General features: G+C 34.7%; 1 protein-coding gene across 2 annotated transcripts in view; it reads left to right on the top strand.

Annotated features, from left to right (window-relative positions):
* Positions 1 to 6250: 6250 nt before the first annotated feature.
* LOC135140655 (43 kDa receptor-associated protein of the synapse homolog) overlaps positions 6251 to 25630 on the top strand; it is a 62975-nt gene continuing 43595 nt past the window's right edge. Inside the window, exons 1-3 of one of the 2 annotated variants that reach the window (XM_064071296.1) lie at positions 6251 to 6444; positions 6717 to 6942; positions 20938 to 21089. In XM_064071296.1, coding sequence (XP_063927366.1) covers positions 6407 to 6444; positions 6717 to 6942; positions 20938 to 21089 — 416 coding nt within the window. In that variant the 5' untranslated portion in view covers positions 6251 to 6406. Of the gene's footprint in view, positions 6448 to 6716; positions 6943 to 20937; positions 21090 to 25630 lie in introns of both variants that reach the window. The other variant, XM_064071295.1, reaches the window with a different exon arrangement.

Raw genomic sequence — 25630 nt, 5'->3', positions numbered from 1 at the left:
CAAAGAAAGTTACGATTTGCGCTTTCGTTTTACTGTTTTCACATCCTTTTTCTACTTTCACCCAACAGAAGAACATAATTAACCCCGCCCACCCATCCTCATCGTTTTCAGTGATTGATTTTGTCCGACCTGAATGAAATAAATGATCTTATACTGAAAAGAAATAAAATTAGTCGTTAGAATAAGAAGAGGGGGGTGAGTGGAGTTAGTTCTTACTAAGATAAGACTGATTTTGGCAAATCACATAGCTTTCAAGAAAATAGAGGGCGGGTGGGCGGGGTTAGTATTTGATATGTCAGGACTGTGTTTGGTACTTTTTCATATCCTTTTTCCTCTCCTACAAAACAGATGAAAATAATAGCCCCACCCACCCACCCGGCCTCCATTTGGGTGATTGATTTTATCTGCTCTGAATGGATGAAATGATCTTATACTGGACAGAAATAAAATTAGTCGTTAGAATGAGAAGAGGGTGTGAGCGGGTGGGGCTAATATTTGCTAAGATAAGACAGATTTTGGCCCATGACATATCCTACAAGAAAATAGAGGGTGGGTGGGCGGGGCTAGTATTTGATAAGACAAGACTGATTTTGGCACTTTTGACATATTCGACCAAAAAAAAGTTACAATTAGTGCTTTTTTACTTTTTCCACGTTCTAGATTCTATTAATTTCCACTCCCACTCGACAGAAGAACATAATTAGCCCCGCCCACCCACCCGGCCTCCATTTCGGTGATTGGTTTTAACCGCTCTGAATCGGTGGAATAGTCTTATATTGAACAAAAATAAAATTAGTCGTTAGAATGAGAAGAGGGGGTGAGTGGGTGGGGCTAATATTTGCTGAGATAAGACAGATTTTGGCCCATGACATATCCTACAAGAAAATAGAGGGTGGGTGGGCGGGGCTAGTATTTGATAAGACAAGACTGATTTTGGCACTTTTGACATATTCGACCAAAAAAAAGTTACAATTAGTGCTTTTTTACTTTTTCCACGTTCTAGATTCTATTAACTTCCACTCCCACTCAACAGAAGAACATAATTAGCCCCGCCCACCCACCCGGCCTCCATTTCGGTGATTGGTTTTAACCGCTCTGAATCGGTGGAATAGTCTTATATTGAACAAAAATAAAATTAGTCGTTAGAATGAGAAGAGGGGGTGAGTGGGTGGGGCTAATATTTGCTGAGATAAGACAGATTTTGGCCCATGACATATCCTACAAGAAAATAGAGGGTGGGTGGGCGGGGCTAGTATTTGATAAGACAAGACTGATTTTGGCACTTTTGACATATTCGACCAAAAAAAAGTTACAATTAGTGCTTTTTTTTACTTTTTTCACATCCTAGATTCTATTAGTTTCCACTCCCACTCGACAGAAGAACATAATTAGCCCCGCCCACCCACCCGGCCTTCATTTCGGTGAACGGTTTTATCCGCTCTGAATCGGTGGAATGATCTTATACTGAACAGAAATAAAATTAGCCGTTAGAATGAGAAGAGGGGGTGGGTGGGTGTGGCTAATATTTGCTAAGATAAGACAGATTTTTGCAAATGACATATCCTACAAGAAAATAGAGGGTGGGTGGGCGGGGATAGTTTTGATAAGATAAAACTGATTTTGGCATTTTTAATATTTTTGGACGATTTTCAACAATGTTCGAAGTATTAGTTGAACTCATTTTCTTGAAAAATTAAAAAAAATCTTGAGGTTCTAAGTATTCTTGTTTGGAAAGAATTTGAAACTGATTTGGAGTCTCAAGTGTCTTTTCTTATAATAATTTAACTAAATTTCTTAAAGGATAACTCATTTGCCAAAATCACTCTTATTTTAGCAAGTACTAGCCCCGCCCACCCACCCTTTCTTTTCTTGGAAGGTATGTGATTTGCCAAAATCAGTCTTATCTTAACAAGTACTAGCCTCGCCCACCCACCCTTTCTTTTCATGGAAGGTATGTGATTTGCCAAAATCAGTCTTATCTTCTCTGTCTGCGAGAAATTGAAAAATAAAAAACTGAAAAATTCTGAAATCGTAAAACTGAAAAACTGAAAATTTAAAAAAATCATAATTATTATTACACATTCAAAATGAAAACTAAAAAAGTTGTATAATAAAAAATTGAAGAAACAAAAAATTGAAATTTGACTAAAAGTTGAAAAATCAATTTTTAAATTTGTGTCTTCAATTTTGCGAGTTTTGAAATTGTTTGGGTTTTTCAATTATCGGATTATTACTTTTACAATTTCTGGAATTTTAAGTTGTCTACATATTTTTCGATTTTCTAGGTTCTCAATTTTTATCTTGTAATTCTTTTTATAATGTTTAGATACTTTTTCACTTTTTAGCTTCTTCTTTACGAACTTATGATTGGCGTTTTTTTTTACTTTTTTCACATCTTTTTTCCACTCCCACTCGACAGAAGAACATAATTAGCCCCGCCCACCCACCCGGTCTCCATTTCGGTGATTGGTTTTATCCGCTCTGAATGGATGGAATGATTTTACAGTGAACAGAAATAAAATTAGTCGTTAGCATGAGAAGAGGAGGTGGGTGGGTGGGTGGGGCTAATATTTAATAAGATAAGACTGATTTTGGCAAATCACATACCCCCCAAGAAAATAGAGGGTGGGTGGGCGGGGCTAGTTTTGATAAGATAAAACTGGTTTTGGCATTTTTAATATTTTTGGACGATTTTCAACAATTTAAGTTGTGTGTTTTTCGATTTTTTAGGTTCTCAATTTTTATTTTGTAAATCTTTTTATAATGATAGATACTTTTTCAGTTTTTAGCTTCTTCTTTACGAACTTACGATTGGCGTTTTTTTTTTACTTTTTTCGCATCTTTTTTCCACTCCCACTCAACAGAAGAACAAAATTAGTCCCACCCACCCACCCTACCTCTATTTTAGTGTATTTTAGAATAAGAAGAGGGGGGTGGGCGGGGCTAGTATTAGATAAGATAGAACTGATTTTGGCACTTTTGACATTTTCGACCATTTTTCAACTATTTTCGAAAATTAATTGAAATCATGTTCGTAGATTTCGATATCCAGAAGTCATTTTTGGGTTCATTTTTTCGGAAATTCCTACCTACTCCCACTCAACAAAAGAACATAATTAATACCGCCCACCCACCCGCCTCGTTTTCAGTGATTGATTTTGTCCGATCTGAATGAAATGAATGATCTTATACTGAAAATAAATAAAATTAGTCGTTAGAATGAGAAGAGGGGGGTGGGTGGGGCTAGTACTTACTAAGATAAGACTGATTTTGGCAAATCACATAGCTTCCAAGAAAATAGAGGGTGGGTGGGCGGGGCTACTATTTGATAAGATAAGACTGATTTTGGTACTCTTTCATATCCTTTTTCCACTCCTACAAAACAATAGAACAAAATTAGCCCCGCCCACCCACCCGGCCTCCATTTCAGTGATTGGTTTTATCCACTATGGATAAGTGGAATGATCTTATATTGTAGTTCTAGGTATTCTTGATTGGAAAGAATTTGAAACTGCTTTGTAGCCTCTAGTGTCTTTCCTTATAATAATTTAATTAAATTTCTTAAAGGATAGGTCATTTGCCAAAACCACTCTTATTTTAGCAGGTACTAGCCCCGCCCACCCATCCTCTGTTTTCTTCGGGAATATGCCATTTGCCAAAGTCGATCTTTTTTTGCAAGTACCATTCCCGCCCACCCACCCTCTCCTTTCTCAGGGAATATGTCATTTGCCAAAATCTGTTTTACCTTCTCTGTGTCTTCGAGAAATTGAAAAATAAAAAACTGAAAAATTTTGAAATCCTGAAATTGAGAAAGTGAAAATTTAAAAACTATAATTATTATTACGCTTTCAAAATGATAACTAAAAAAGTTGCATAATCAAAAATTGAAGAAACGAAAAATTTTAAATTTATCTAAAAGTTGAAAAAAGTCGAAAAATCGTTTTTTAAATTTGTTTCTTCAATTCTGCGATTTTTGAAACTATTTGGGTTTTTCAATTATCGGATTTTTACTTTTACAATTTCTTGAATTTTAAGTTGTCTGTTTTTCGATTTTTTAGGTTCTCAGTTTTTATTGTGTAATTCTTCTTTTTAATTTTTAGATAGTTTTTCACTTTTTATCTTCTTCTTTACGAACTTACGATTGGCGTTTTTTTTTACTTTTTTCACATACTTTTTCCATTTCCACTCAACAGAAGAACATAATTAGCCCCCCCTACCCACCCTATCTCTGTTGTAGTGATTGATTTTATTCTTAGTTAGAATAAGACGAGGGGGGGTGGGGCTAGTATGTGCTAAGATAAGACAGATTTTGGCAAATGACATATCCTACAAGAAACTAGAGGGTGGGTGGGCGGGGCTAGTATTTGATAAGACAAGACTGATTTTGGCAGAACATAATTAGCCCCGCCCACCCACCCGGTCTCGATTTCGGTGATTGGTTTTATCCGCTCTGAATGGATGGAATGATCTTATCCTGAACAGAAATAAAATTAGTCGTTAGAATGAGAAGAAGGGGTGGGTGGGTGGGGCTAATATTTGCTACGATAAGACAGACTTTGGCAAATGACATATCTTACAAGAAAATACAGGGTGGGTGGGTGGGGCTTGTATTTGCTAAGATAAGATTGATTTTGGCACTTTTGACATATTCGACCAAAAAAGTTACAATTAGCGTTTTTTTACATTTTTCGCATCCTAGATTCTATTAATTTCCACTCCCACTTAACAGAAGAATATAATTAGCCCCGCCCACCCACCCGGTCTCCATTTCGGTGAGCGGTTTCATCCGCTCTGAATGGATGGAATTATCTTATACTGAACAGAAATAAAATTAGTCGTTAGAATGAGAACAGGGGGTGGGTGGGTGGGGCTAATATTTGCTAAGATAAGACAGATTTTTGCAAATGACATCTTACAAGAAAATAGAGGGTGGGTGGGCGGGGCTAGTTTTGATTCTCTTAGGGGTTATGTCATTTGCCAAAATCAGTCTTATCTTAGCAAGCATTAGCCCCGCCCACCCACCCTTTCTTTTCTTGGAAAGTATGTGATTTGCCAAAATCAGTCTTATCTTCTCTACATCAGGGAGAAATTGAAAAATTAAAAACTGAGAAGTTCTAAAATACTAAAATTGAAAAATTGAAAATTTTAAAAATTATAATTATTATTACACATCCAAACTTAAAAATAAAAAGTTGCATAATTAAAAATTGAAGAAACGAAAAATTGAAATTTATCTAAGAGTTGAAAAAGTTGAAAAATCGATTTTTAAATTTGTTTCTTCAATTCTGCGATTTTTGAAATTGTTTGGGTTTTTCAATTATCGGATTTTTACTTTTACAATTTCTTGAATTTTAAGTTGTCTGTTTTTCGATTTTTTAGGTTCTCAATTGTTATTTTGCAATTCTTCTTTTTATAATTTTTATATACTTTTCACTTTTTAACCTCTTCTTTACGAAGTTACGATTGGCGTTTTTTTTCACATCCTTTTTCCACTCGCAGTGAGTGGGGCTAGTATTTGCTAAGATAAGACTGATTTTGGCAAATCACATACCTTCCAAGAAACTAGAGGGTGGGTGGGTGGGGCTAGTATTTGATAAAATAAGAATGTAACGGTTCAAATTTATGTTATTTAAAAAACAATGCTTAGGGCGAGCGGAGCGAGCATTCTCCCAATACATATCTATTTATAGTAAAAAAAAGTTAAAAACAATAGCACTTGTAGACCCCAGATAAGCCCAATCCATCAATCACTAAAAATATGTCGACACGTGTCGACATCCGGGACTTGTGGAACTCCGAGATTCTCCTCCTATTTTAAATCCTCCTCAGAATTATTAATGACTCTCTCCTATTAAACATTCTCTTCGCCCCACGCAAATACGGCGTAATGAAAATTAAGCACAAAATCCTCCTCCACCACATATGCGTTCCCTTCCCGAGCCCCAACTACGTCCAAACTTCCCCAAATCTGGCAACATCGATTCCTTGATAAGTTCGCACCTTATTGGATTAAACAATTATCGAAACCGCAACGGTCCAACTTTCGTTCCTGTCCTGCAGCATGCATCCGCAACAGGCGCCCCATCCCCGCGCTCCTGCAGGAACGTTGCAGGAGCAGCGAAGCCAGCCGATCCAGTCGCTCCCCTTCATCCCTGCCGAGATCCTGCGAGCGCCGTCGACATCCCCCGAAATAATGATCTGCTTTGCCTCAGTCGGGGATGCTGGATGGTGGTCGCAGGGGTGTGTTTTTCCGTGCACATATTGTGTCCCAGAACCGATTCCTCCTCCTGGTTTTTTTCCCGTTCCGTTGCTTTTGGCACTCTGCGACCCAGCCGCTGCGAGGATGTCGGGCCGGTCGATGTGCGAAAAGTGCAGCAAGTGCACCCTCGGCTCCAATGAATAAATAATGTCTTGGGAGAGCCTCAACTCGCACGACTTCATCAGGTAGTGGTATCTTGAGTGATCGTTCGTCGCGGTGATTGGTTACGAGAGCTCGTTATTGTGTCACGGTCTGCGCTGGAGGGGAGGAAGTCGTGGCACGGTTTAGTTAAACTTTCCTTTTTGCTTTGCGAACGAAAGATTGATAAGGGAAGTATTAGTGGGAGGTTGGCAGGTCGTGGAATACGGGGGTGTAGGTTACCAGTTGTTGGGCGAGTTTTTTTGGATGGGGTGTCTGCGGGGATGATGACGTGGTATTAAATGTGAGTTTTTTGCAGCGGGGGCGTGAGCCACCAGCTCAGCGCCACCAGACTTCTGTCGTCCCCCGACGGCTCGCGGCACCCCCTAGACGGGCTAGAGCAGGTATGGCCGTGGAACGCGTCGTACTCGAGTCTGCACAGGGACACCTACACGGAGGTGCGCACCCCGAGGCCGCCGCTGTTCACCTGGGGATGCTTCAGGGCGTGCAGGGCGCGGATCTACCACAGCATCGCCAAGAGGAAGGTAAAAATCCTTAAAATAAGTTCCGCGTCAAAATTGGATATGAGTCTAAAAAGGGGATTTTAGCCCAAAAAAAGTCACTATATGTCCTAAAATAGGCGAAAAACGGGGTTTGAGCAACCCAAAAATTCGAGAAAGCGATAAAGTTACCCTCCTCGATTCAAATGCAATAAATATTTAGTGAAATTAAACTTAATCCTATGAATAAAATAAATGCGGTCCTAGAAGGCAGTTATATTTTTCCAGTTTGGGAAGTCTCATTCCCACAGGTATATGTATCCTACCAGTGCAAAAAAGAGCCAGTAATTAACTGAAAACTTAAGTGTTGCAAGTTCTTTCAAAAATAGAATCATCAAGAACATCGTCAGGTTTTTGAAGTAAAAAAACACAATGTGACCACAAGGTCCTTTCACATTCTTAAAAAAAACTCTACGAAAATAAAACATCTGAAGTCTTAAAATAACATTAAGAGACCTCAAGATTCCTTCAAACTCTTCCAAAAAGTATTAAATACCAAGAGCTCGCGAGACTTTCAAATTCTGCCAAAATAGAACACCCTGAATTCCCAAGATTCCTTCACATTCTAAAAAAAAATTAAGCAAAAGAAGCCTCAAAATTTTTTTCAAAAAGAAAACGCAAGGAGTCTCGAAGATTATTTCATAAAAAAGTAAAACACCTGGATGCCCCAAGATCTTTTCAAATAATTTCACAAAGAAAACACCAATGATCCCCAAAATTTCTTAATCTCGCTTTAAAATTGAAACCACCAAGAACGTCCAACAAACTTTCAACAAAACACAAGTACATACTTGTGTAGTCGTAGTTCCTAAGATATGACTGATTTGGAAAATCACATATCCTCTACGAAAATAAAGGGCGAGTGGGCGGGGCTAGTATTTGATAAGATAAGACTGATTTTGGCAGATGATATACTACTTAAAGAAATAGAGGGTGGGTGGGCGGGGTAGTACTTGCAAGTAGTAGCTACCGCCAACCTCTTATAATATTAAATAGTAAATATATCATTTACCAAAATCATTTGTATTTTGGTAAATACTAGCCCCGCCCACCCGCCCTGTATTTTCTTAAAGAGTATATGATTTGCCAAAATCAGTTTTATCTTAACAAGTACTAGCCCCGCCCACCCACCCTTTGTCTTCTTAGAGGCTATGTGATTTGCCAGAATCATTCTTATCTTGTTCAAATAGATAGCCTTTATTTATTTATTTACATTTATATTACATTATGCAGATTGTTGCTCTATGTACTGAATTAAGAAAAAAAATACTAGCCCCGCCCACCCACCCTCTATTTTCTTAAAGTAAGTCATTTACCAAAATCACTCTTATCTGAGTAAGTGCTAGCACCGCCCACCCTTCCCCTTCTTTTCATTCTAACGACTAATTTGATTGCGTTCAGTGGAACATTCAGAACGGATAAAATCAATCACTGGTGGACGGGGCTAATTATGTTCTTCTGTTGTGTAGGAGTGGAAAAAGGATGTGACAAAATGCCAAAATCAGTCTTATCTTATCAAATACTAGCCCCGCCCACCCACCCTCTATTTTCTTGGAAGCAATGTGATTTGCCAAATTCAGTCTTAACTTAACAAGTACTAGGCCCGCCCACCCGCCCTCTTTTTTCTTAGAGGATATATCATTTGCCAAAATCAGTCTTATCTTAGGAAGAAAAGATTTTGGCAAATGATATACTGTCCAAGAAAATAGAGGGCGGGTGGGCGGGACTTGAACTTGCCAAGATACAAGATTGTTTGACATTAATAAACCACTAGAGTACCAAGATTACTTCAAACCCTTTCAAAATTATTAGGACTATCACGAATATATACCAAATCCCAATCTTATTATTCAGAGAAATACAAAAAGCAATTCACAAAAAAATAAATCTCAAAGTCGTTAAAACCATATTTGAAGAGCTTATGTATCATGGTTTAATTTCTTCGATTTTTTCTGCAACAATAACAAATAAGAAGGATGCCTTCCTGTAAACTGAAGAAAAGAGAGAGTAGGTGGGTGGGCGGGGATAGTACCTGCTAAGATGAAATTGCCAAAATCAGTCTTATCTTATCAAATACTAGCCCCACCCACCCACCCTCTGTTTTGCTGGAAATTATGTGATTTTCCAAAATCTGTCTGATCTTAGCAAATATTAGCCCCACCCACCCACCCCCTCTTCTCATTCTAACGACTAATTTCATTTGTTCAGTATAAGATCATTCCATCCATTCAGAGCGGATAAAACCGTTCACAGAAATGGAGGCCGGGTGGGTGGCGGGGCTAATTATATTCTTCTGTTGAGAGGGAGTGGAAATTAATAGAATCTAGGATGTGAAAAAAGTAAAAAAAGCGCGAATTGTAACATTTTTTGTCGAATATGTCAAAAGTGCCAAAATCAATCTTGTCTTAGCAAATACAAGCCCCGCCCACCCACCCTCTATTTTCTTGTAGGATATGTCATTTGCCAAACTCTGACTTATTTTAGCAAATATTAGCCCCACCCACCCATCCCCTCTTCTCATTCTAACGAATAATTTTATTTCTGTTCAATATAAGATCATTCCACCGGTACAGAGTGGATAAAACCAATCACCGAAATGGAGGCCGGGTGGGTGGGCGGGGCTAAATATGTTCTTCTGTTGAGTGGGAGTTGAAAAAGGATGTGAAAAAAAGAAAGACTATTTGCTATAAAATTTATTTCTTATTTCATGCACCTGACTTGACTTGACCTAACGTGACTTGACTTGTTCTGGCTTTTCTATTGTCTCAAATAAACAAATTTTAAACATCTTTGTGAATATTTCAAAGGACGATTCTGGGAAAACCATTGGAGTTATCGAAGAAATGAAAACGGATTTGACTTCTGCGGCCCGAAATCTACAAGAAAATGTATTAAGTGAAATTTCGAAAATTTTGTTGAAAATTGGTGGAAAATTGGGGTTATTTTGCATATTTTTGTATATTTCAAAGGACGATTCTGGGAAAACCATTGGAGTTATCGAAGAAATGAAAACGGAAATGACGTCAGCGGCCCGAAATCTACAAGAAAATGTCTTCAACTAATTTTCGAAAATAGTTGAAAAATTTTCGAAAATGTTAAAACAACTCTCTGCTTTTACGTTTTCTCGATCTTTCATGACCCCTAGAAGACGAAGAAATAGGTCTCCCATTTCCGTCTGTCTGTCCGTCTGTCCGTCCGTCTGTCCGTCCGTCTGTCCGTCCGTCTGTCCGTCTGTCTGTCCGTCCGTCTGTCCGTCCGTCTGTCCGTGTGTCCGTCTGCCCCCAGATTTTTATTAGACAGATAATCTCCGAAAGTACTCGACCGATTGTTGTGAAATTTTGTACTTATATTAAGAATATCATGTAGATGGTAAAACGCTAACCAAAATTTGTCTAATCATCCCCACCACTAATGCGATGACGTCACTTCAAAATTGTACATAGTAAATGGGTTTTCAATTATATAAAATAACATAGTCCTACACATGTAGTTTACAACTCTGAATCGACTTTTCACCCGAAACGTCCAGATTTTTGGAAAAAAAATCAAAATTATAAAACAACATTTTGAAATTTAATTTTTAATGTGCTAACCAGAATGCTTTGAAATGTTGCAGATGTTTTAAGGCTATAAAGAGCATCATAAATCTTTAGTCAAAAAATATTTGCTTATCCCCTCCAAAAACTTGATGACGTCAGCTCAAAAGTTTGTGGAATAAATCATATCTAAAATGTACAAAATATGATGAGTCTGTACTTGTGATCTATCACTCCATTCATATTTTTTGGATTTGCATATACAGGGTGACTCAAAAAAATTAATGAATGCGTAAATATATTTTTGACGTCACCCTTAAATTTTGCTGAATAAATCCTATCTAAAATGCAAAAAATATGATGAGTTTGTACTTGTGATTTATCATTCCATTCATATTTTTTAGATTTTCTTAAGAGGTGGTTCAAAAAAATTAATGAAGTCAATTTATTTTATTGATTAAATTAAAGGCAACACTTATTATTAGTATTACACCCCAACCAACCCAATTTGGTAGACACAAAATTTGTTAAAGGAAAAACTCGGTTGAAACATAAGGGTAGCACGCTTATTTACATCGACTTTAACATTACAGACCTGCATTTGTTTTATGTGCTCACTTGGTTCCGCGAATGTGAAATAGACATGTTTACAATCAACCAATTGTGAATTTCACCTTCAAGAATTAAAATAAAACCCAATGTTTTATATAATAAGCGGAAGTCGAAGCAATAAAACCGATGGTCGTTTTGTTTACAGTTTCTCTGTTTGACTCTCACGTATGCTGTTACGCCTGTCATCTTAAATTAAGAATGTTTATACATACACGATTTTCAGTTGCCTCTGATACGTATACGTGAGTAAATTGTTTCGTTATTTTATTGATTATTACAAATCAATATTCAAAACGACCCAATTCATTTTCCCGAAAATTTGAGAATATAATAATTTTATTCTTAGTATTACACTACATCTATCCCAACTGATATACGTGTCCTTGCAAAAATGTTGATGACGTCATCGCAATTTTTTTTTAAATTCCCACTACAAAAATGTAATGAGAAAAAAAACACAATAGGCATGCAGTCGTCAAGTTTCCGACAGCGAGGGAAGTACTGTCTAAACTCTTTAGACCAATTTTTTTGAAAAGAAACTAGTTGCGCCCAAGATTTCACATTCTTAAAACAAACACACACACTGGGAGATCCAAAGATTCTATGAAACTATTTCCAAAAAGAAAATTCAAATGTCCTCGTGATTGTTTAAAGTTAGAAAACACTAGAGACCCTTAAGAAGTCCTAAAATAACATTAAGACACCTCAAGATTCCCTCAAACTCTTCCAAAAAGAATTAAATACCAACACCTCGCGAAACTTTCAAATTCTGCCAAAATAGAACACCCTGAATTCATAAGATTCTTTCACATTCTAAAAAAAAAATAAGCAAAAGAAGCCTCCAAATTTTTTTCAAAAACAAAACGCAAGGAGTCTCGAAGATTATTTCATATTAAAAAGATATATAGGGGATTCTTTCAAACTCTTTCAAAAGTAAAACATCTGGAGGCCTCAAGATCTTTTCAAATAATTTCAAAAAGGAAACACCAGAGACCCCTGACATTATTTTAAGTTCTTGCAACAATAAAACACCAATGATCCCCAAAATTTCTTCATCTTCTTTTAAAATTGAAACCATCAAGAACGTCCAACAAACTTTCAACAAAACACAAGTACTTGTGTAGTCGTAGTTCCTAAAATACGACTGATTTGGAAAATCACACATCCTCTAAGAAAATAAAGGGCGGGTGGGCGGGGCTAGTATTTGATAAGATAAGACTGATTTTGGCAGATGATATACTACTTAAAAAAATAGTGGGTGGGTGGGCGGGGTAGTACTTGCAAGTAGTAGCTACCGCCAACCTCTTATAATATTAAATAGTTTAATATATCATAGTATATCATTTACCAAAATCATTTGTATTTTAGTAAGTACTAGCCCTGCCCACCCCCCTCTATTTCCTTGGAAACTATATGATTTGCCAAAATCAGTTTTATCTTAACAAGTACTAGCCCCGCCCACCCACCCTTTGTTTTCTTAGAGGCTATGTGATTTGCCAGAATCATTCTTATCTTGTTCAAATAGATAGCCTTTATTTATTTATTTACATTTATATTACATTATGCAGATTGTTGCTCTATGTACTGAATCAAGAAAAAAAAATACTAGCCCCGCCCACACACCCTCTATTTTCTTAAAGTAAGTAAGTCATTTAGCAAAATCACTCTTATCTGAGCAAGTGCTAGCACCGCCCACGCTTCCCCTTCTTTTCATTCTAACGACTAATTTGGTTGCGTTCAGTAGAACATTCAGAACGGATAAAGTCAATCACTGGTGGGCGGGGCTAATTATGTTCTTCTGTTGTGTAGGAGTGGAAAAAGGATATGACAAAATGCCAAAATCAGTCTTATCTTATCAAATACTAGCCCCGCCCACCCACCCTCTATTTTCTTGGAAGCAATGTGATTTGCCAAATTCAGTCTTAACTTAACAAGTACTAGTCCCGCCCACCCGCCCTCTTTTTTCTTAGAGGATATATCATTTGCCAAAATCAGTCTTATCTTAGGAAGAAAAGATTTTGGCAAATGATATACCGTCCAAGAAAATAGAGGGCGGGTGGGCGGGGCTAGAACTTAACAAATTACAAGATTGTTTGACATTAATAAACCACTAGAGTACCAAGATTATTTCAAACCCTTTCAAAATTATCAGGAGCCCCCAAAATCTTTTCAAACATTTTCACAAAACATCAGAAGCCTAAAGTGATATTTATAGTTTTTAGTTTAACTAATAACACAGTACCAAGAATATAAACCAAATCCCAGTCTTATTATTCAGAGAAATACAAAAAGCAATTCACAAAAGAATACATCTCAAAGTCGTTAAAACCATATTTGAAGAGCTTATGTATCATGGTTTAATTTCTTCGATTTTTTCTGCAACAATAACAAATAAGAAGGATGCCTTCCTGTAAACTGAAGAAAAGAGAGAGTAGGTGGGTGGGCGGGGATAGTACCTGCTAAGATGAAATTGCCAAAATCAGTCTTATCTTATCAAATACTAGCCCCACCCACCCACCCTCTGTTTTGTTGGAAATTATGTGATTTGCCAAAATCAGTCTGATCTTAGCAAATATTAGCCCCACCCACCCACCCCCTCTTCTCATTCTAACGACTAATTTCATTTCTGTTCAGTATAAGATCATTCCATCCATTCAGAGCGGATAAAACCGTTCACAGAAATGGAGGCCGGGTGGGTGGGCGGGGCTAATTATATTCTTCTGTTGAGTGGGAGTGGAAATTAATAGAATCTAGGATGTGAAAAAAGTAAAAAAAGCGCTAATTGTAACATTTTTGGTCGAATATGTCAAAAGTGCCAAAATCAATCTTATCTTAGCAAATACAAGCCCCGCCCACCCACCCTCTATTTTCTTGTAGGATATGTCATTTGCCAAACTCTGTCTTATTTTAGCAAATATTAGCCCCACCCACCCATCCCCTCTTCTCATTCTAACGAATAATTTTATTTCTGTTCAATATAAGATCATTCCACCGGTACAGAGTGGATAAAATCAATCACCGAAATGGAGGCCGGGTGGGTGGGCGGGGCTAAATATGTTCTTCTGTTGAGTGGGAGTTGAAAAAGGATGTGAAAAAAGGAAAGATTATTTGCTATAAAATTTATTTCTTATTTCATGCACCTGACTTGACTTGACCTAACGTGACTTGACTTGTTCTGGCTTTTCTATTGTCTCAAATAAACAAATTTTAAACATCTCTGTGAATATTTCAAAGGACGATTCTGGGAAAACATTGGAGTTATCGAAGAAATGAAAACGGATATGGCTTCTGCGGCTCGAAATCTACAAGAAAATGGATTAAGTGAAATTTCGAAAATTTAGTTGAAAATTGGTGGAAAATTGGGGTTATTTTGCATATTTTTGAATATTTCAAAGGACGATTCTGGGAAAACCATTGGAGTTATCGAAGAAATGAAAACGGATATGACTTCTGCGGCCCGAAATCTACAAGAAAATCTATTAAGTGAAACTTCGAAAATTTTGTTGAAAATTGGTGGAAAATTGGGGTTATTTTGCCTATTTTTGAATATTTCAAAGAACGATTCTGGGAAAACCATTGGAGTTATCGAAGAAATGAAAACGGATATGACTTCTGCGACCCGAAATCTACAAGAAAATGGATTAAGTGAAATTTCGAAAATTTTGTTGAAAATTGGTGTAAAATTGGTCATTTTTGCCTATTTTTGAATATGTCAAAGGACGATTCTGGGAAAACCATTGGAGTTATCGAAGAAATGAAAACGGATATGACTTCTGCGGCCCGAAATCTACAAGAAAATGTATTAAGTGAAATTTCGAAATTTTTGTTGAAAATTGGTGGAAAATTGGGGTTATTTTGCCTATTTTTGAATATTTCAAAGGACGATTCTGGGAAAACCATTGGAGTTATCGAAGAAATGAAAACTGATATGACTTCTGCGACCCGAAATCTACAAGAAAATGGATTAAGTGAAATTTCGAAAATTTTGTTGAAAATTGGTGTAAAATTGGTCATTTTTGCCTATTTTTGAATATGTCAAAGGACGATTCTGGGAAAACCATTGGAGTTATCGAAGAAATGAAAACTGATATGACTTCTGAGGCTCGAAATCTACAAGAAACTGTATTAAGTGAAATTTCGAAAATTTTGTTGAGAATTGGTGGAAAATTGGGGTTATTTTGCATATTTTTGAATATTTCAAAGTACGATTCTGGGAAAACCATTGGAGTTATCGAAGAAATGAAAACGGATATGACTTCTGCGGCTCGAAATCTACAATAAAATGTATTAAGTGAAATTTCGAAAATTGTGTTGAAAATTGGTGGAAAATTGGGGTTATTTTGCATATTTTTGAATATTTCAAAGGACGATTCTGGGAAAACCAGAGTTATCGAAGAAATGAAAACGGATATGTGTTCTGCGGCCCGAAATCTACAAGAAAATGTATTAAGTGAAATTTCGAAAATTTTGTTGAAAATTGGGGTTATTTTGCATATTTTTGAATATTTCAAAGGACGATTCTGGGAAAACCATTGGAGTTATCGAAGAAATGAAAACGGATATGACTTCTGCGGCTCGAAATCTACAAGAAAATGTCTTCAACTAATTTTCGAAAATAGTTGAAAAATTTTCGAAAATGTTAAAACTGCCGAAATCAGTTATATCTTATCAAATACTAGCACCGTCCACTCTTCCCCTTCTTTTCATTCTAACGACTAATTTTACTGTGTTCTGTAGAACATTCAGATCGGATAAAATTAATCACTGAAAAGGAGACAGGGTGGGTGGGCGGGGCTAATTATGTTCTTCTGTTGACTGGGAGTGGAAAAAGGATGTGAAAAAAGTAAAAAAAACGCCAATCGTAAGTTCGTAAAGAAGAAGCTAAAAAGTGAAAAAATACCTAAAATTTATAAATAGAAGATATACAAAATAAAAATTGAGAACCTAAAAAATCGAAAAAGAGACAACTTAAAATTCGACAAATTATAAAAGTAAAAATACGATAATTGAAAAACCCAAACAATTTCAAAAATCGCAAAATTGAAGAACCAAATTTAAAAATCGATTTTTCAACTTTTTTCAACCTTTAGATTAATTTCAATTTTTCGTTTCCTCAATTTTTGATTATGCAAAAGGATATGAAAAAGTGGCAAAGTCAGTTTTATCTTATCAAATATTAGTCCCGCCCACCCACCCTCTATTTTCCTGGAAACTATGTGATTTGGCAAAATCAGTCTATCTTATCAAATACTAGCCCCGCCCACCCACCCTCTCTTTTCTCAGAACGTATGTCATTTGTCAAAATCAGTCTTATCATAACAATTACTAGCCCCACCCACCCACCCTCTCTTTCCTTAGAAGGTATGTTATTTGCCAAAATCACTCTTATCTTATCAAATACTAGCCCCACCCACCCACCCACTCTCTTTTTTCTTGAGTTCGAGTTTAAAATCGATTTTGACAAATGAAGAATCTTAAACAAATCAACAACTTTAAAAGTCGAAAAATTGAAAGTCTGAAAAATCTAAAACAGAGAAGTCGAAAAATCGGGAGATCGAGAAATTGAAACTTCAAACAATTGTAAAACGTAAAATTAGAAAATTCGGACAATTGAAAAATAGAAAAGTCGAAAAATCGAAAGGTCCAGTAGAAAATCGAAAAATCGAAAATTTGAAAAATCCAAAAATGGAAACTTCAAAAAAATAGTAAAATCGAAAAAGTTAAAAATCAAAAAATGTAAACTTTTAGAAATCGAAAAATTGAAAAATCGAAAAAACGAGAAATCGACGAATTAAAATATCTAAAATTTATAAAATCGAAATTGAAAAAACGAAAAACTGAAGAATTGTAAAATTGAAAAAAAAAATTAAAGTTGAACATCGAAAAATTGGAGCATCAAAATCTCAATAAATCCAGAAATCGAAGTACATATTGAAAAATAGAGAAATCGAAACACCAAAAAATCGAAAAATTCATAAATAAAGAAAACGAGAAATCGAAAATTTGAAAAATCAAAAAATCGAAACCTCAAAAAATAGTAAAATCGAAAAAATGAAAAATTGAGACATCCGAAAACTGAAAAATTGGAAAATTCAAATGAAAAATCTAGAAATTGAAAGTCAAAAAATCGAAAAATCGAGAAATCGAAATAGCCCAAACGGAAAATTAAAAATTACGAAAAAAAAAATCGGAAAATTGAAAAATACAAAAATCGGAACACCAAAAAGTCGGAAATTAAAAAATCTAATATTTAAAAAATGGAGAGATTAAAATATCCAAAAATTAAAAAATCTAAAACTTGAAAAATCGAAAAATGTAAAATTGAAGAAATTGAAAAATTTTAAAAGCTAAAAACGAAAAATCGAGAAATCGAAAAATAAAAAATGTGAAAAATCGAAATTGAAAAATCGAAAAATTGAAGAATCGTTAAACTGAAAAATTCATTAAATTAAAAAATCCGAAAACTGAAATGTCGAAAAATTGTTCTTCCAAAAAAAGGGAGGGTGGGTGGGCGGGGCTAGTGTTTGATAAGATAAGAGTGATTTTGGCAAATAACATACCTTCTAAGAAAAGAGAGGGTGGGTGGGTGGGGCTAGTACCTGCTAAGATAAAACTGATTTTGGCAAATGACATACGTTCTGAAAAAAGAGAGGGTGGGTGGGCGGGGCTAGTATTTGGTAAAATAAGAGCGATTTAGGCAAATGACATACTCTCTCTTTTCTTAGAGGCCATGTCATTTGCCAAAATCAGTTTTACCTTAGCAAGTAATAGCCCCACCCACCCACCCATTTTAAAAGTCGAAAAATTGAAAATCTGAAAAATCTAAAACAGAGAAGTCGAAAATTCGGGAGATCGAGAAATCGAAATTTCAAACAATTGTAAAACGTCAAATTAGAAAATTCGGACAACTGAAAAATAGAAATGTCGAAAAATCGAAAGGTCCAGTAAAAAATCGAAAATCTAAAATTTGAAAAATCCAAAAATCGAAACTTCAAAGAAATAGTAAAATCGAAAAAGTTAAAAATCAAAAATGTAAACTTTTAGAAATCGAAAAATTGGCTAGTGTTTGATAAGATAAGAGTGATTTTGGCAAATAACATACCTTCTAAGAAAAGAGAGGGTGGGTGGGTGGGGCTAGTACCTGCTAAGATAAAACTGATTTTGGCAAATGACATACGTTCTGAGAAAAGAGAGGGTGGGTGGGCGGGGCTAGTATTTGGTAAAATAAGAGCGATTTAGGCAAATGACATACCCTCTGAAAAATCTAAACCAGAGAAGTCGAAAAATCAGGAGATCGAGAAATCGAAATTTCAAACAATTGTAAAACGTAAAATTAGAAAATTCATACAATTGAAAAATAGAAAAGTCGAAAAATCGAAAGGTCTATTAAAAAATCGAAAAATCTAAAATTTGAAAAATCCAAAATTCGAAAGTTCAAAAAAATAGTAAAATCGAAAAAGTTAAAAATCAAAAATGTAAACTTTTAGAAAACGAAAAATTGAAAAATAAAAAAAAACGAGAAATCGAGGAATTAAAATATCTAAAAATTTATAAAATCAAAATTGAAAAAACGAAAAACTGAAGAATTGTAGAATTGAAAAAAAAAAATAAAAATTGAACATCGAAAAATTGGAACATCAACTTCTCAATAAATCCAGAAATCGAAGTAGGTACATATTGAAAAACAGAGAAATCGAAACACCAAAAAATCGAAACATTCAAACATAAAGAAAACGAGAAATCGAAAATTTGAAAAATCAAAAAATCTAAACCTCAAAAAATAGTAAAATCGAAAAAATTAAAAATTGAAAAATCCGAAAACTGAAAAATTGGAAAATACAAATGAAAAATCTAGAAATGAAAAGTCAAAAGATCGAAAAATCACGAAATCGAAATGGCCCAAACGGAAAAATAAAAATTAACAAAAAAAATCGGAAAATTGAAAAATTGAAAAATCGGAAAATCGAAAAATTCAAAAATCGAAACACCAAAAAATCGGAAATTAAAAAATCTATAACTTGAAAAATCGAAAAATGTAAAATTGAAGAAATTGAAAAATTTTGAAAGCTAAAAACGAAAAATCGAGAAATCGAAAAATATAAAATGTGAAAAATCGAAATTGAAAAATCGAAAAACTGAAGAATCGTAAATTGAAAAATGCATTAAATTAAAAAATCCGAAAACTGAAATGTTGAAAAATTGATCTTCCAAGAAAAGAGAGGGTGGGTGGGCGGGGCTAGTATTTGATAAGACAAGAGTGATTTTGGCAAATCACATACCTTCCAAGAAAAGAGAGGGTGGGTGGGCGGGGCTAGTACCTGCTAAGATAAAACTGATTTTGGCAAATAACATACGTTCTGAGAAAAGAAAGGGTGGGTGGGCGGGGCTAGTATTTGCTAAAATAAGAGCGATTTAGGCAAATGACATACCCTTTGAAAAATCTAAACCAGAGAAGTCGAAAAATCGGGAGATCGAGAAATCGAAATTTCAAACAATTGTAAAACGTAAAATTAGAAAATTCATGCAATTGAAAAATAGAAAAGTCGAAAAATCGAAAGGTCCAGTAAAAAATCGAAAAATCTAAAATTTGAAAAATCCAAAATTCGAAACTTCAAAAAAATAGTAAAATCGAAAAAGTTAAAAATCACAAAATGTAAACTTTTAGAAATCGAAATTGAAAAAACGAAATACCGAAGAAATGTAAAATTGAAAAAAAAATAAAAATTGAACATCGAAAAATTGGAATGTCAACTTCTCAATAAATCCAGAAATCGAAGTACATATTGAAAAATAGAGAAATCGAAACACCAAAAAATCGAAACATTCAAAAACAAAGAAAACGAGAAATCGAAAATTTAAAAAATCAAAAAATCGAAACCTCAAAAAATAGTAAAATCGAAAAAATGAAAAATTGAAACATCCGAAAACTGAAAAATTGGAAAATTCAAATGAAAAATCTAGAAATGAAAAGTCAAAAAATCGAAAAATCGAGAAATTAAAAATTAACGAAAAAAAAATCGGAAAATTGAAAAATTCAAAAATCTTGAAATTGAAAAATAGAAAAATCGAAAAATTCAAAAATCTAAAATTTAAAAAATGGAAAAATTAAAATATCCAAAAATTGAAAAATCTAAAACTTGAAAAATCCGTCTTATCCGTCAAGTACAAGCCCCACCCACCCACACTCTCTTTTCTCAGAGCTGTACTTCCTAAGATAAGACTGATTTTGGCAGATGATATATCCTCTAAGAAAAAAGAGGGCGGGTGGGCGGGGCTAGCATTTGCTAAGATACGATTGACTTTGGCAAATCATATACCTTCCAAGAAAATAGTGGGCGGGTGGGCGGGGCTAGTACTTCGTAAGATAAGACTGATTTTGGCTAATGATATACCTTCCACTAAAATAGAGGGTGGGTGGGCGGGGCTAGTACTTGCTTGATACAAGATTGTTTGACATTAACAAACCACTAGAGGAACCCAAGATTGTTTCAAACTCTTTCAAAATTATCAAGAGCCCCCAAAATGTTTCAAGTCAAAATTAATCGCATAAAGTAATTGTAAAAGTAATTGAATTACTTCCGACCGAACTAGTGATTAATGCATACTGAGAAAAAAACACAAAAACGCAAATTTCTTTATTATTAATTCTATGCCATTAGAAAAAATCCAATACATAACATGAAATACAAAGAAAAATTGTTGAATAATAATTATTATTGTGTTAAATGGGGACCTTACTTTTTTAAAAGGAAGCACTTTTTCAAGAATGGTACAATTATCCAAAAGTTCATTTTCATTAACACTTCCAATTTTTGACATATTGGTTATGTAGGTCGACCAGGGGGTTAAACTGTACAACCAGCACAAGCAGCAGCAAGCCGTTCGGAAATGGAAGTCAGCCCTCAAGGCGATTCGCAAGCGGGAGGACAAGTTCGTGCTCCTGGGGTACCTCTGCCAGGCTTACATGGACTGGGGGAAGTACAGGTGAGTGAATTTCACCAAACTTCAGTGAAAAACTAAACGTAAAAAAAATATCTATGTACATATTAAATTTGTAAAGTTCACGAGTAACGAGCGCCCCCGATCGCGGCGCGCTCCGCCACAAAGCAAACACTTTTTAATTTCGATTCAAATTCCCTTCACTTCTGATAAAGTAAAACACACAGATTAATTCAGCACGAAAATTCCTCCCTAATGCGAAATTGACAATCCGCTAATGTTTATTCAGCCTGCAAATCTCCCCGAAAACAAAGGGTTACTTTTTTACGGCGACTCAACTTTTCGACAACACTCCACAAAAAATCCATAAATTCCCTTTTAAAAACTTCTCCAACTTTTTACACTTTTTACGCTTGCCGTTACATCGCAATAAGCCTAATTCGGCGCCCGTTCAAACCGGCGGCCTCATCAACAACAAAAACTGGAAACTTATTTATGCAGAACTTTGTTCGGGGGAGGTCGGCGCTGATTTCTTCGGAGGCGCGATTTGGAAACGCGATTTTTTTGATAACGGGGATGATGGCGCGAATTTGTTTCCAGTGGGCGAGTACATGGTGGAGCGTATGACGAAATATTGACGTGGTTGAAATAATGATTTCAGGATTTCAGGATTGTAATATGCGGGATTTCAGGATTCACAGTTTAAAGACTTAGAATTTCTGAATTAAACTATTCGGAATTTCAGATTTCAGGATTTCACGTATCTAACATTAAGTGTGTACCTACTTTGAACTTTATAGTTAAAGATTTCAGTGTTGCAAATTTTACAGTTTCCGAATTTGAAATTCCAAGGTTTAAGATTTAAGATTCAAGATTTCAGACTTTTCGAATTAACATTCTCAAATTCAGTGTTTAAATTTTAAAAATACACAACTTGAGGTTTCAGGAATCAAAGATTTAGGATTTTACGACTTTGGATCGAGTATCATAATTTTAGATTTCAGAATGTCAAGAATTCAAAATTCACAGTTTTAGGTCTTCAGGATTGTGATTTTCGGATTTCGTATTTTCGACTTTTAGAACGTCAAAATTAGGAATCTGAAAATTTTGTATTTCTGGATGCAAGATTCTAGTGTTTAAATTTTGAAAATCCTCAATTCAATGATTAGGAATCACAAATTTAGTACTTCATGACTGTGAATTTTGGGATTTAGAATGCCAAGATCAGGATTTGAAAATTCAAAATTCCAAGATTACGATTTGTGATTCAGTTTTTTCGGATTCAGGGTTTTTGGAAATATGAATTCCAAAATTTCCTGATTTCGTATTTCTGGGTTGAGAATTTCGGTATTTGAAATTTCAAGATTCGTGACTTGAAGATTTTATTATTCTGAATTCCAGATTCAAAGTTTTAGGTCTTCAGAATTGTGATTTTCGGATTTGGTAATTTCGACTTTTAGAACGTCAAAATTAGGAATCTGAAGATTTTTTATTTCCAGATGCAAGATTCTAGTGTTTAAATTTTGAAAATCCTCAATTCAATGGTTTAGGAATCACAAATTTAGGATTTCATGACTGTGAATTTTGGGATTTAGAATGCCAAGATCAGGATTTGAAAATTCAAAATTCCAAGATTACGATTTGTGATTCAGTTTTTTCGGATTCAGGGTTTTTGGAAATATGAATGCCAAAATTTCCTTATTTCGTGTTTCTGGGTTGAGAATTTCGGTATTTGAAATTTCAAGATTCATGACTTGAAGATTTTATTATTTCGAATTCCGAATTCACAGTTTTAGGTCTTCAGGATTGTGATTTTCGGATTTCCTAATTTCGACTTTTAGAACGTCAAAATTAGGAATCTGAAGATTTTTTATTTCTAGATGCAAGATTCTAGTGTTTAAATTTTGAAAATCCTCAATTCAATGATTAGGAATCACAAATTTAGGATTTCATGACTGTGAATTTTGGGATTTAGAATGCCAAGATCAGGATTTGAAAATTCAAAATTCCAAGATTACGATTTGTGATTCAGTTTTTTCGGATTCAGGGTTTTTGGAAATATGAATTCCAAAATTTCCTGATTTCGTATTTCTGGGTTGAGAATTTCGGTATTTGAAATTTCAAGATTCGTGACTTGAAGACTTTATTATTTTGAATTCCAGATTCACAGTTTTAGGTCTTCAGAATTGTGATTTTCGGATTTCGTAATTTCGACTTTTAGAACGTCAAAATTAGGAATCTGAAGATTTTTTATTTCCAGATGCAAGATTCTAGTGTTTAAATTTTGAAAATCCTCAATTCAATGGTTTAGGAATCACAAATTTAGGATTTCATGACTGTGAATTTTGGGATTTAGAATGCCAAGATCAGGATTTGAAAATTCAAAATTCCAAGATTACGATTTGTGATTCAGTTTTTTCGGATTCAGGGTTTTTGGAAATATGAATTCCAAAATTTCCTGATTTCGTAATTCTGGGTTGAGAATTTCGGTATTTGAAATTTCAAGATTCATGACTTTATTATGCTGAATTCCGGATTCACAGTTTTAGGTCTTCAGGATTGTGATTTTCGGATTTCGTAATTTCAAGTTTTAAAACGTCAAAATTAAGAATCTGATGATTTTGTATTTTTGGGTTCCGGGATAGTTTAAATTTTGAAAATCCAAAATTGAGTGTTTTAGGAATCACAGATTTAGGACGTCATGACTGCGGATTTCGGGTCTCATAATTTTAGGTTTCAAAATGTCAAGATCGGGATTTGAAAATTTGGAATTCCAAGATTACGAATTGTGATTCAGGGTTTTTGGAATTACGGATTTGCGGGTTCGAGTGATTAAATTTCGAAAATCCACAATTGAGTGTTTTAGGAATCACAAGTTTATGGTTTCATGACTCTGGATTTGGGGTATCATAATTTTAGGATTTAGAATTTTAGGATCGGGATGTGAATATTCAGAATTTCTAGATTACGATTTTGGATTTAACGTTTTAGGATTCAGGGCTTTTGGAATTTTGATTTCCATAATTTTGTGATTTCGTATTTTTGGATTTAGAATTTCGTCCTTTGGAATTTCTAGATTCATGATTTTATTCTGAATTCCAGATTGACAGTTTTGAGTCTTCAGGATTATGATTTTCGGGTTTCGTAATTTCAAGTTTAAAAAGTCAAAATTAAGAATCTGAATATTTTGTATTTCTGGATTTCGGGTTCTAGTGTTTAAGTTTCGAAAATCTGCAGTTGAGTATTTTAGGAATCACAGGTTTAGGATTTCATGACTGTGGATTTGGGGTTTCATAATTTTAGGATTCAGAATGTCAAGATGGGGATTTAAAAATTCAGAATTCATAGATTACAATTTGTGATTCAGGTTTTAGGATTCAGGATTTTTGGAATTATGGATTTGGGTGTTCGAGTATTTACATTTCGAAAATCTACAATTCAGTGTTTTAGGAATCACAGGTTTTGGATTTCATGACTGTGGATTTGGGGTATCATAATTTTAGGATTCATAATGTCAAGATCAGAAGTTGTAAATTCAGAATTCCTAGATTACGATTTGTGATTCAGCGTTTTAGGATTCGGGGCTTTTGGAATTATGATTTCCAGAATTTTGTGATCTGGTATTTTCGGACTGAAAATTTCGGCATTTGGAATTTCCAGTTCATGATTTTATTCTGAATTCCAGATTAACAGAAGTAATTTTCAAGTTTCGTAATTTCAAGTTTTAGAACGTCAAAATTAAGAATTTGATGATTTTGTGTTTCTGGATTCCGGGTTCTAGTGTCTAAATTTTGGAAATCCAAAATTTAGTGTTTTAGGAATCACAGGTTTCATGACTGTGGATTTAGGGTCTCATAATTTTAGGATTCAGAATGTCAAGATCGGGATTTGAAAATTCACAATTCCTAGATTACCATTTGTCACTCAAGTTTTAGGATTCAGAGTTTTTGGAATTATGGATTGGCGTGTTTGAGTCTTAAAATTTTGAAAATCTACCTTTGAGTGTTTTAGGAATCACAGGTTTAGGATTTCATGACTATTTATTTGGGGTATCATAATTTTAGGATTCAGAATATCAAGGTCGGGATTTGAAAATTCAGAGTTTGTAGGTTACGATTTGTGATTCAGATTTTAGGATTCAGGATTTTTGGAATTATGGATTTGCGGGTTCGAGTGTTTAAATTTTGAAAATTTACGATTGAATGTTTAGGAATCACAGGTTTAGGATTTCATGACTGTGGATTTGGGGTATCGTAATTTTAGGATTCAGATTGTCAAGATCGGGATTTGAAAATTCAGAATTCCTAGATTACAATTTGTCACTTAAGTTTTAGGATTCAGGGTTTTTGGAATTATGGATTTGCGTGTTCGAGTGTTTAAATTTTGAAAATCTACAATTGAGTGTTTTAGGAATCACAGGTTTCATGACTGTGGATTTGGGGTATCATAATTTTAGGATTCAGAATGTCACGATCGGGATTTGAAAATTCAGAATTCCTAGAGTCGGAATTTAAAATTTCAAGGTTCATGACTTGAAGATTTTAGTATTCTAAGCTTTGAAGGTTAAAAACCTCTTGATTTTCTAT

This window comes from Zophobas morio, unplaced genomic scaffold (assembly GCF_036711695.1).
Source record: "Zophobas morio isolate AGI-343-1 ecotype UQ-CSIRO unplaced genomic scaffold, CSIRO_AGI_Zmor_V1 ptg000040l, whole genome shotgun sequence".
Classification (NCBI taxonomy): domain Eukaryota; kingdom Metazoa; phylum Arthropoda; class Insecta; order Coleoptera; family Tenebrionidae; genus Zophobas; species Zophobas morio.
Note: the sequence above shows the minus strand (reverse complement) of the source record. Positions and strands in the feature narration are given on the sequence as shown.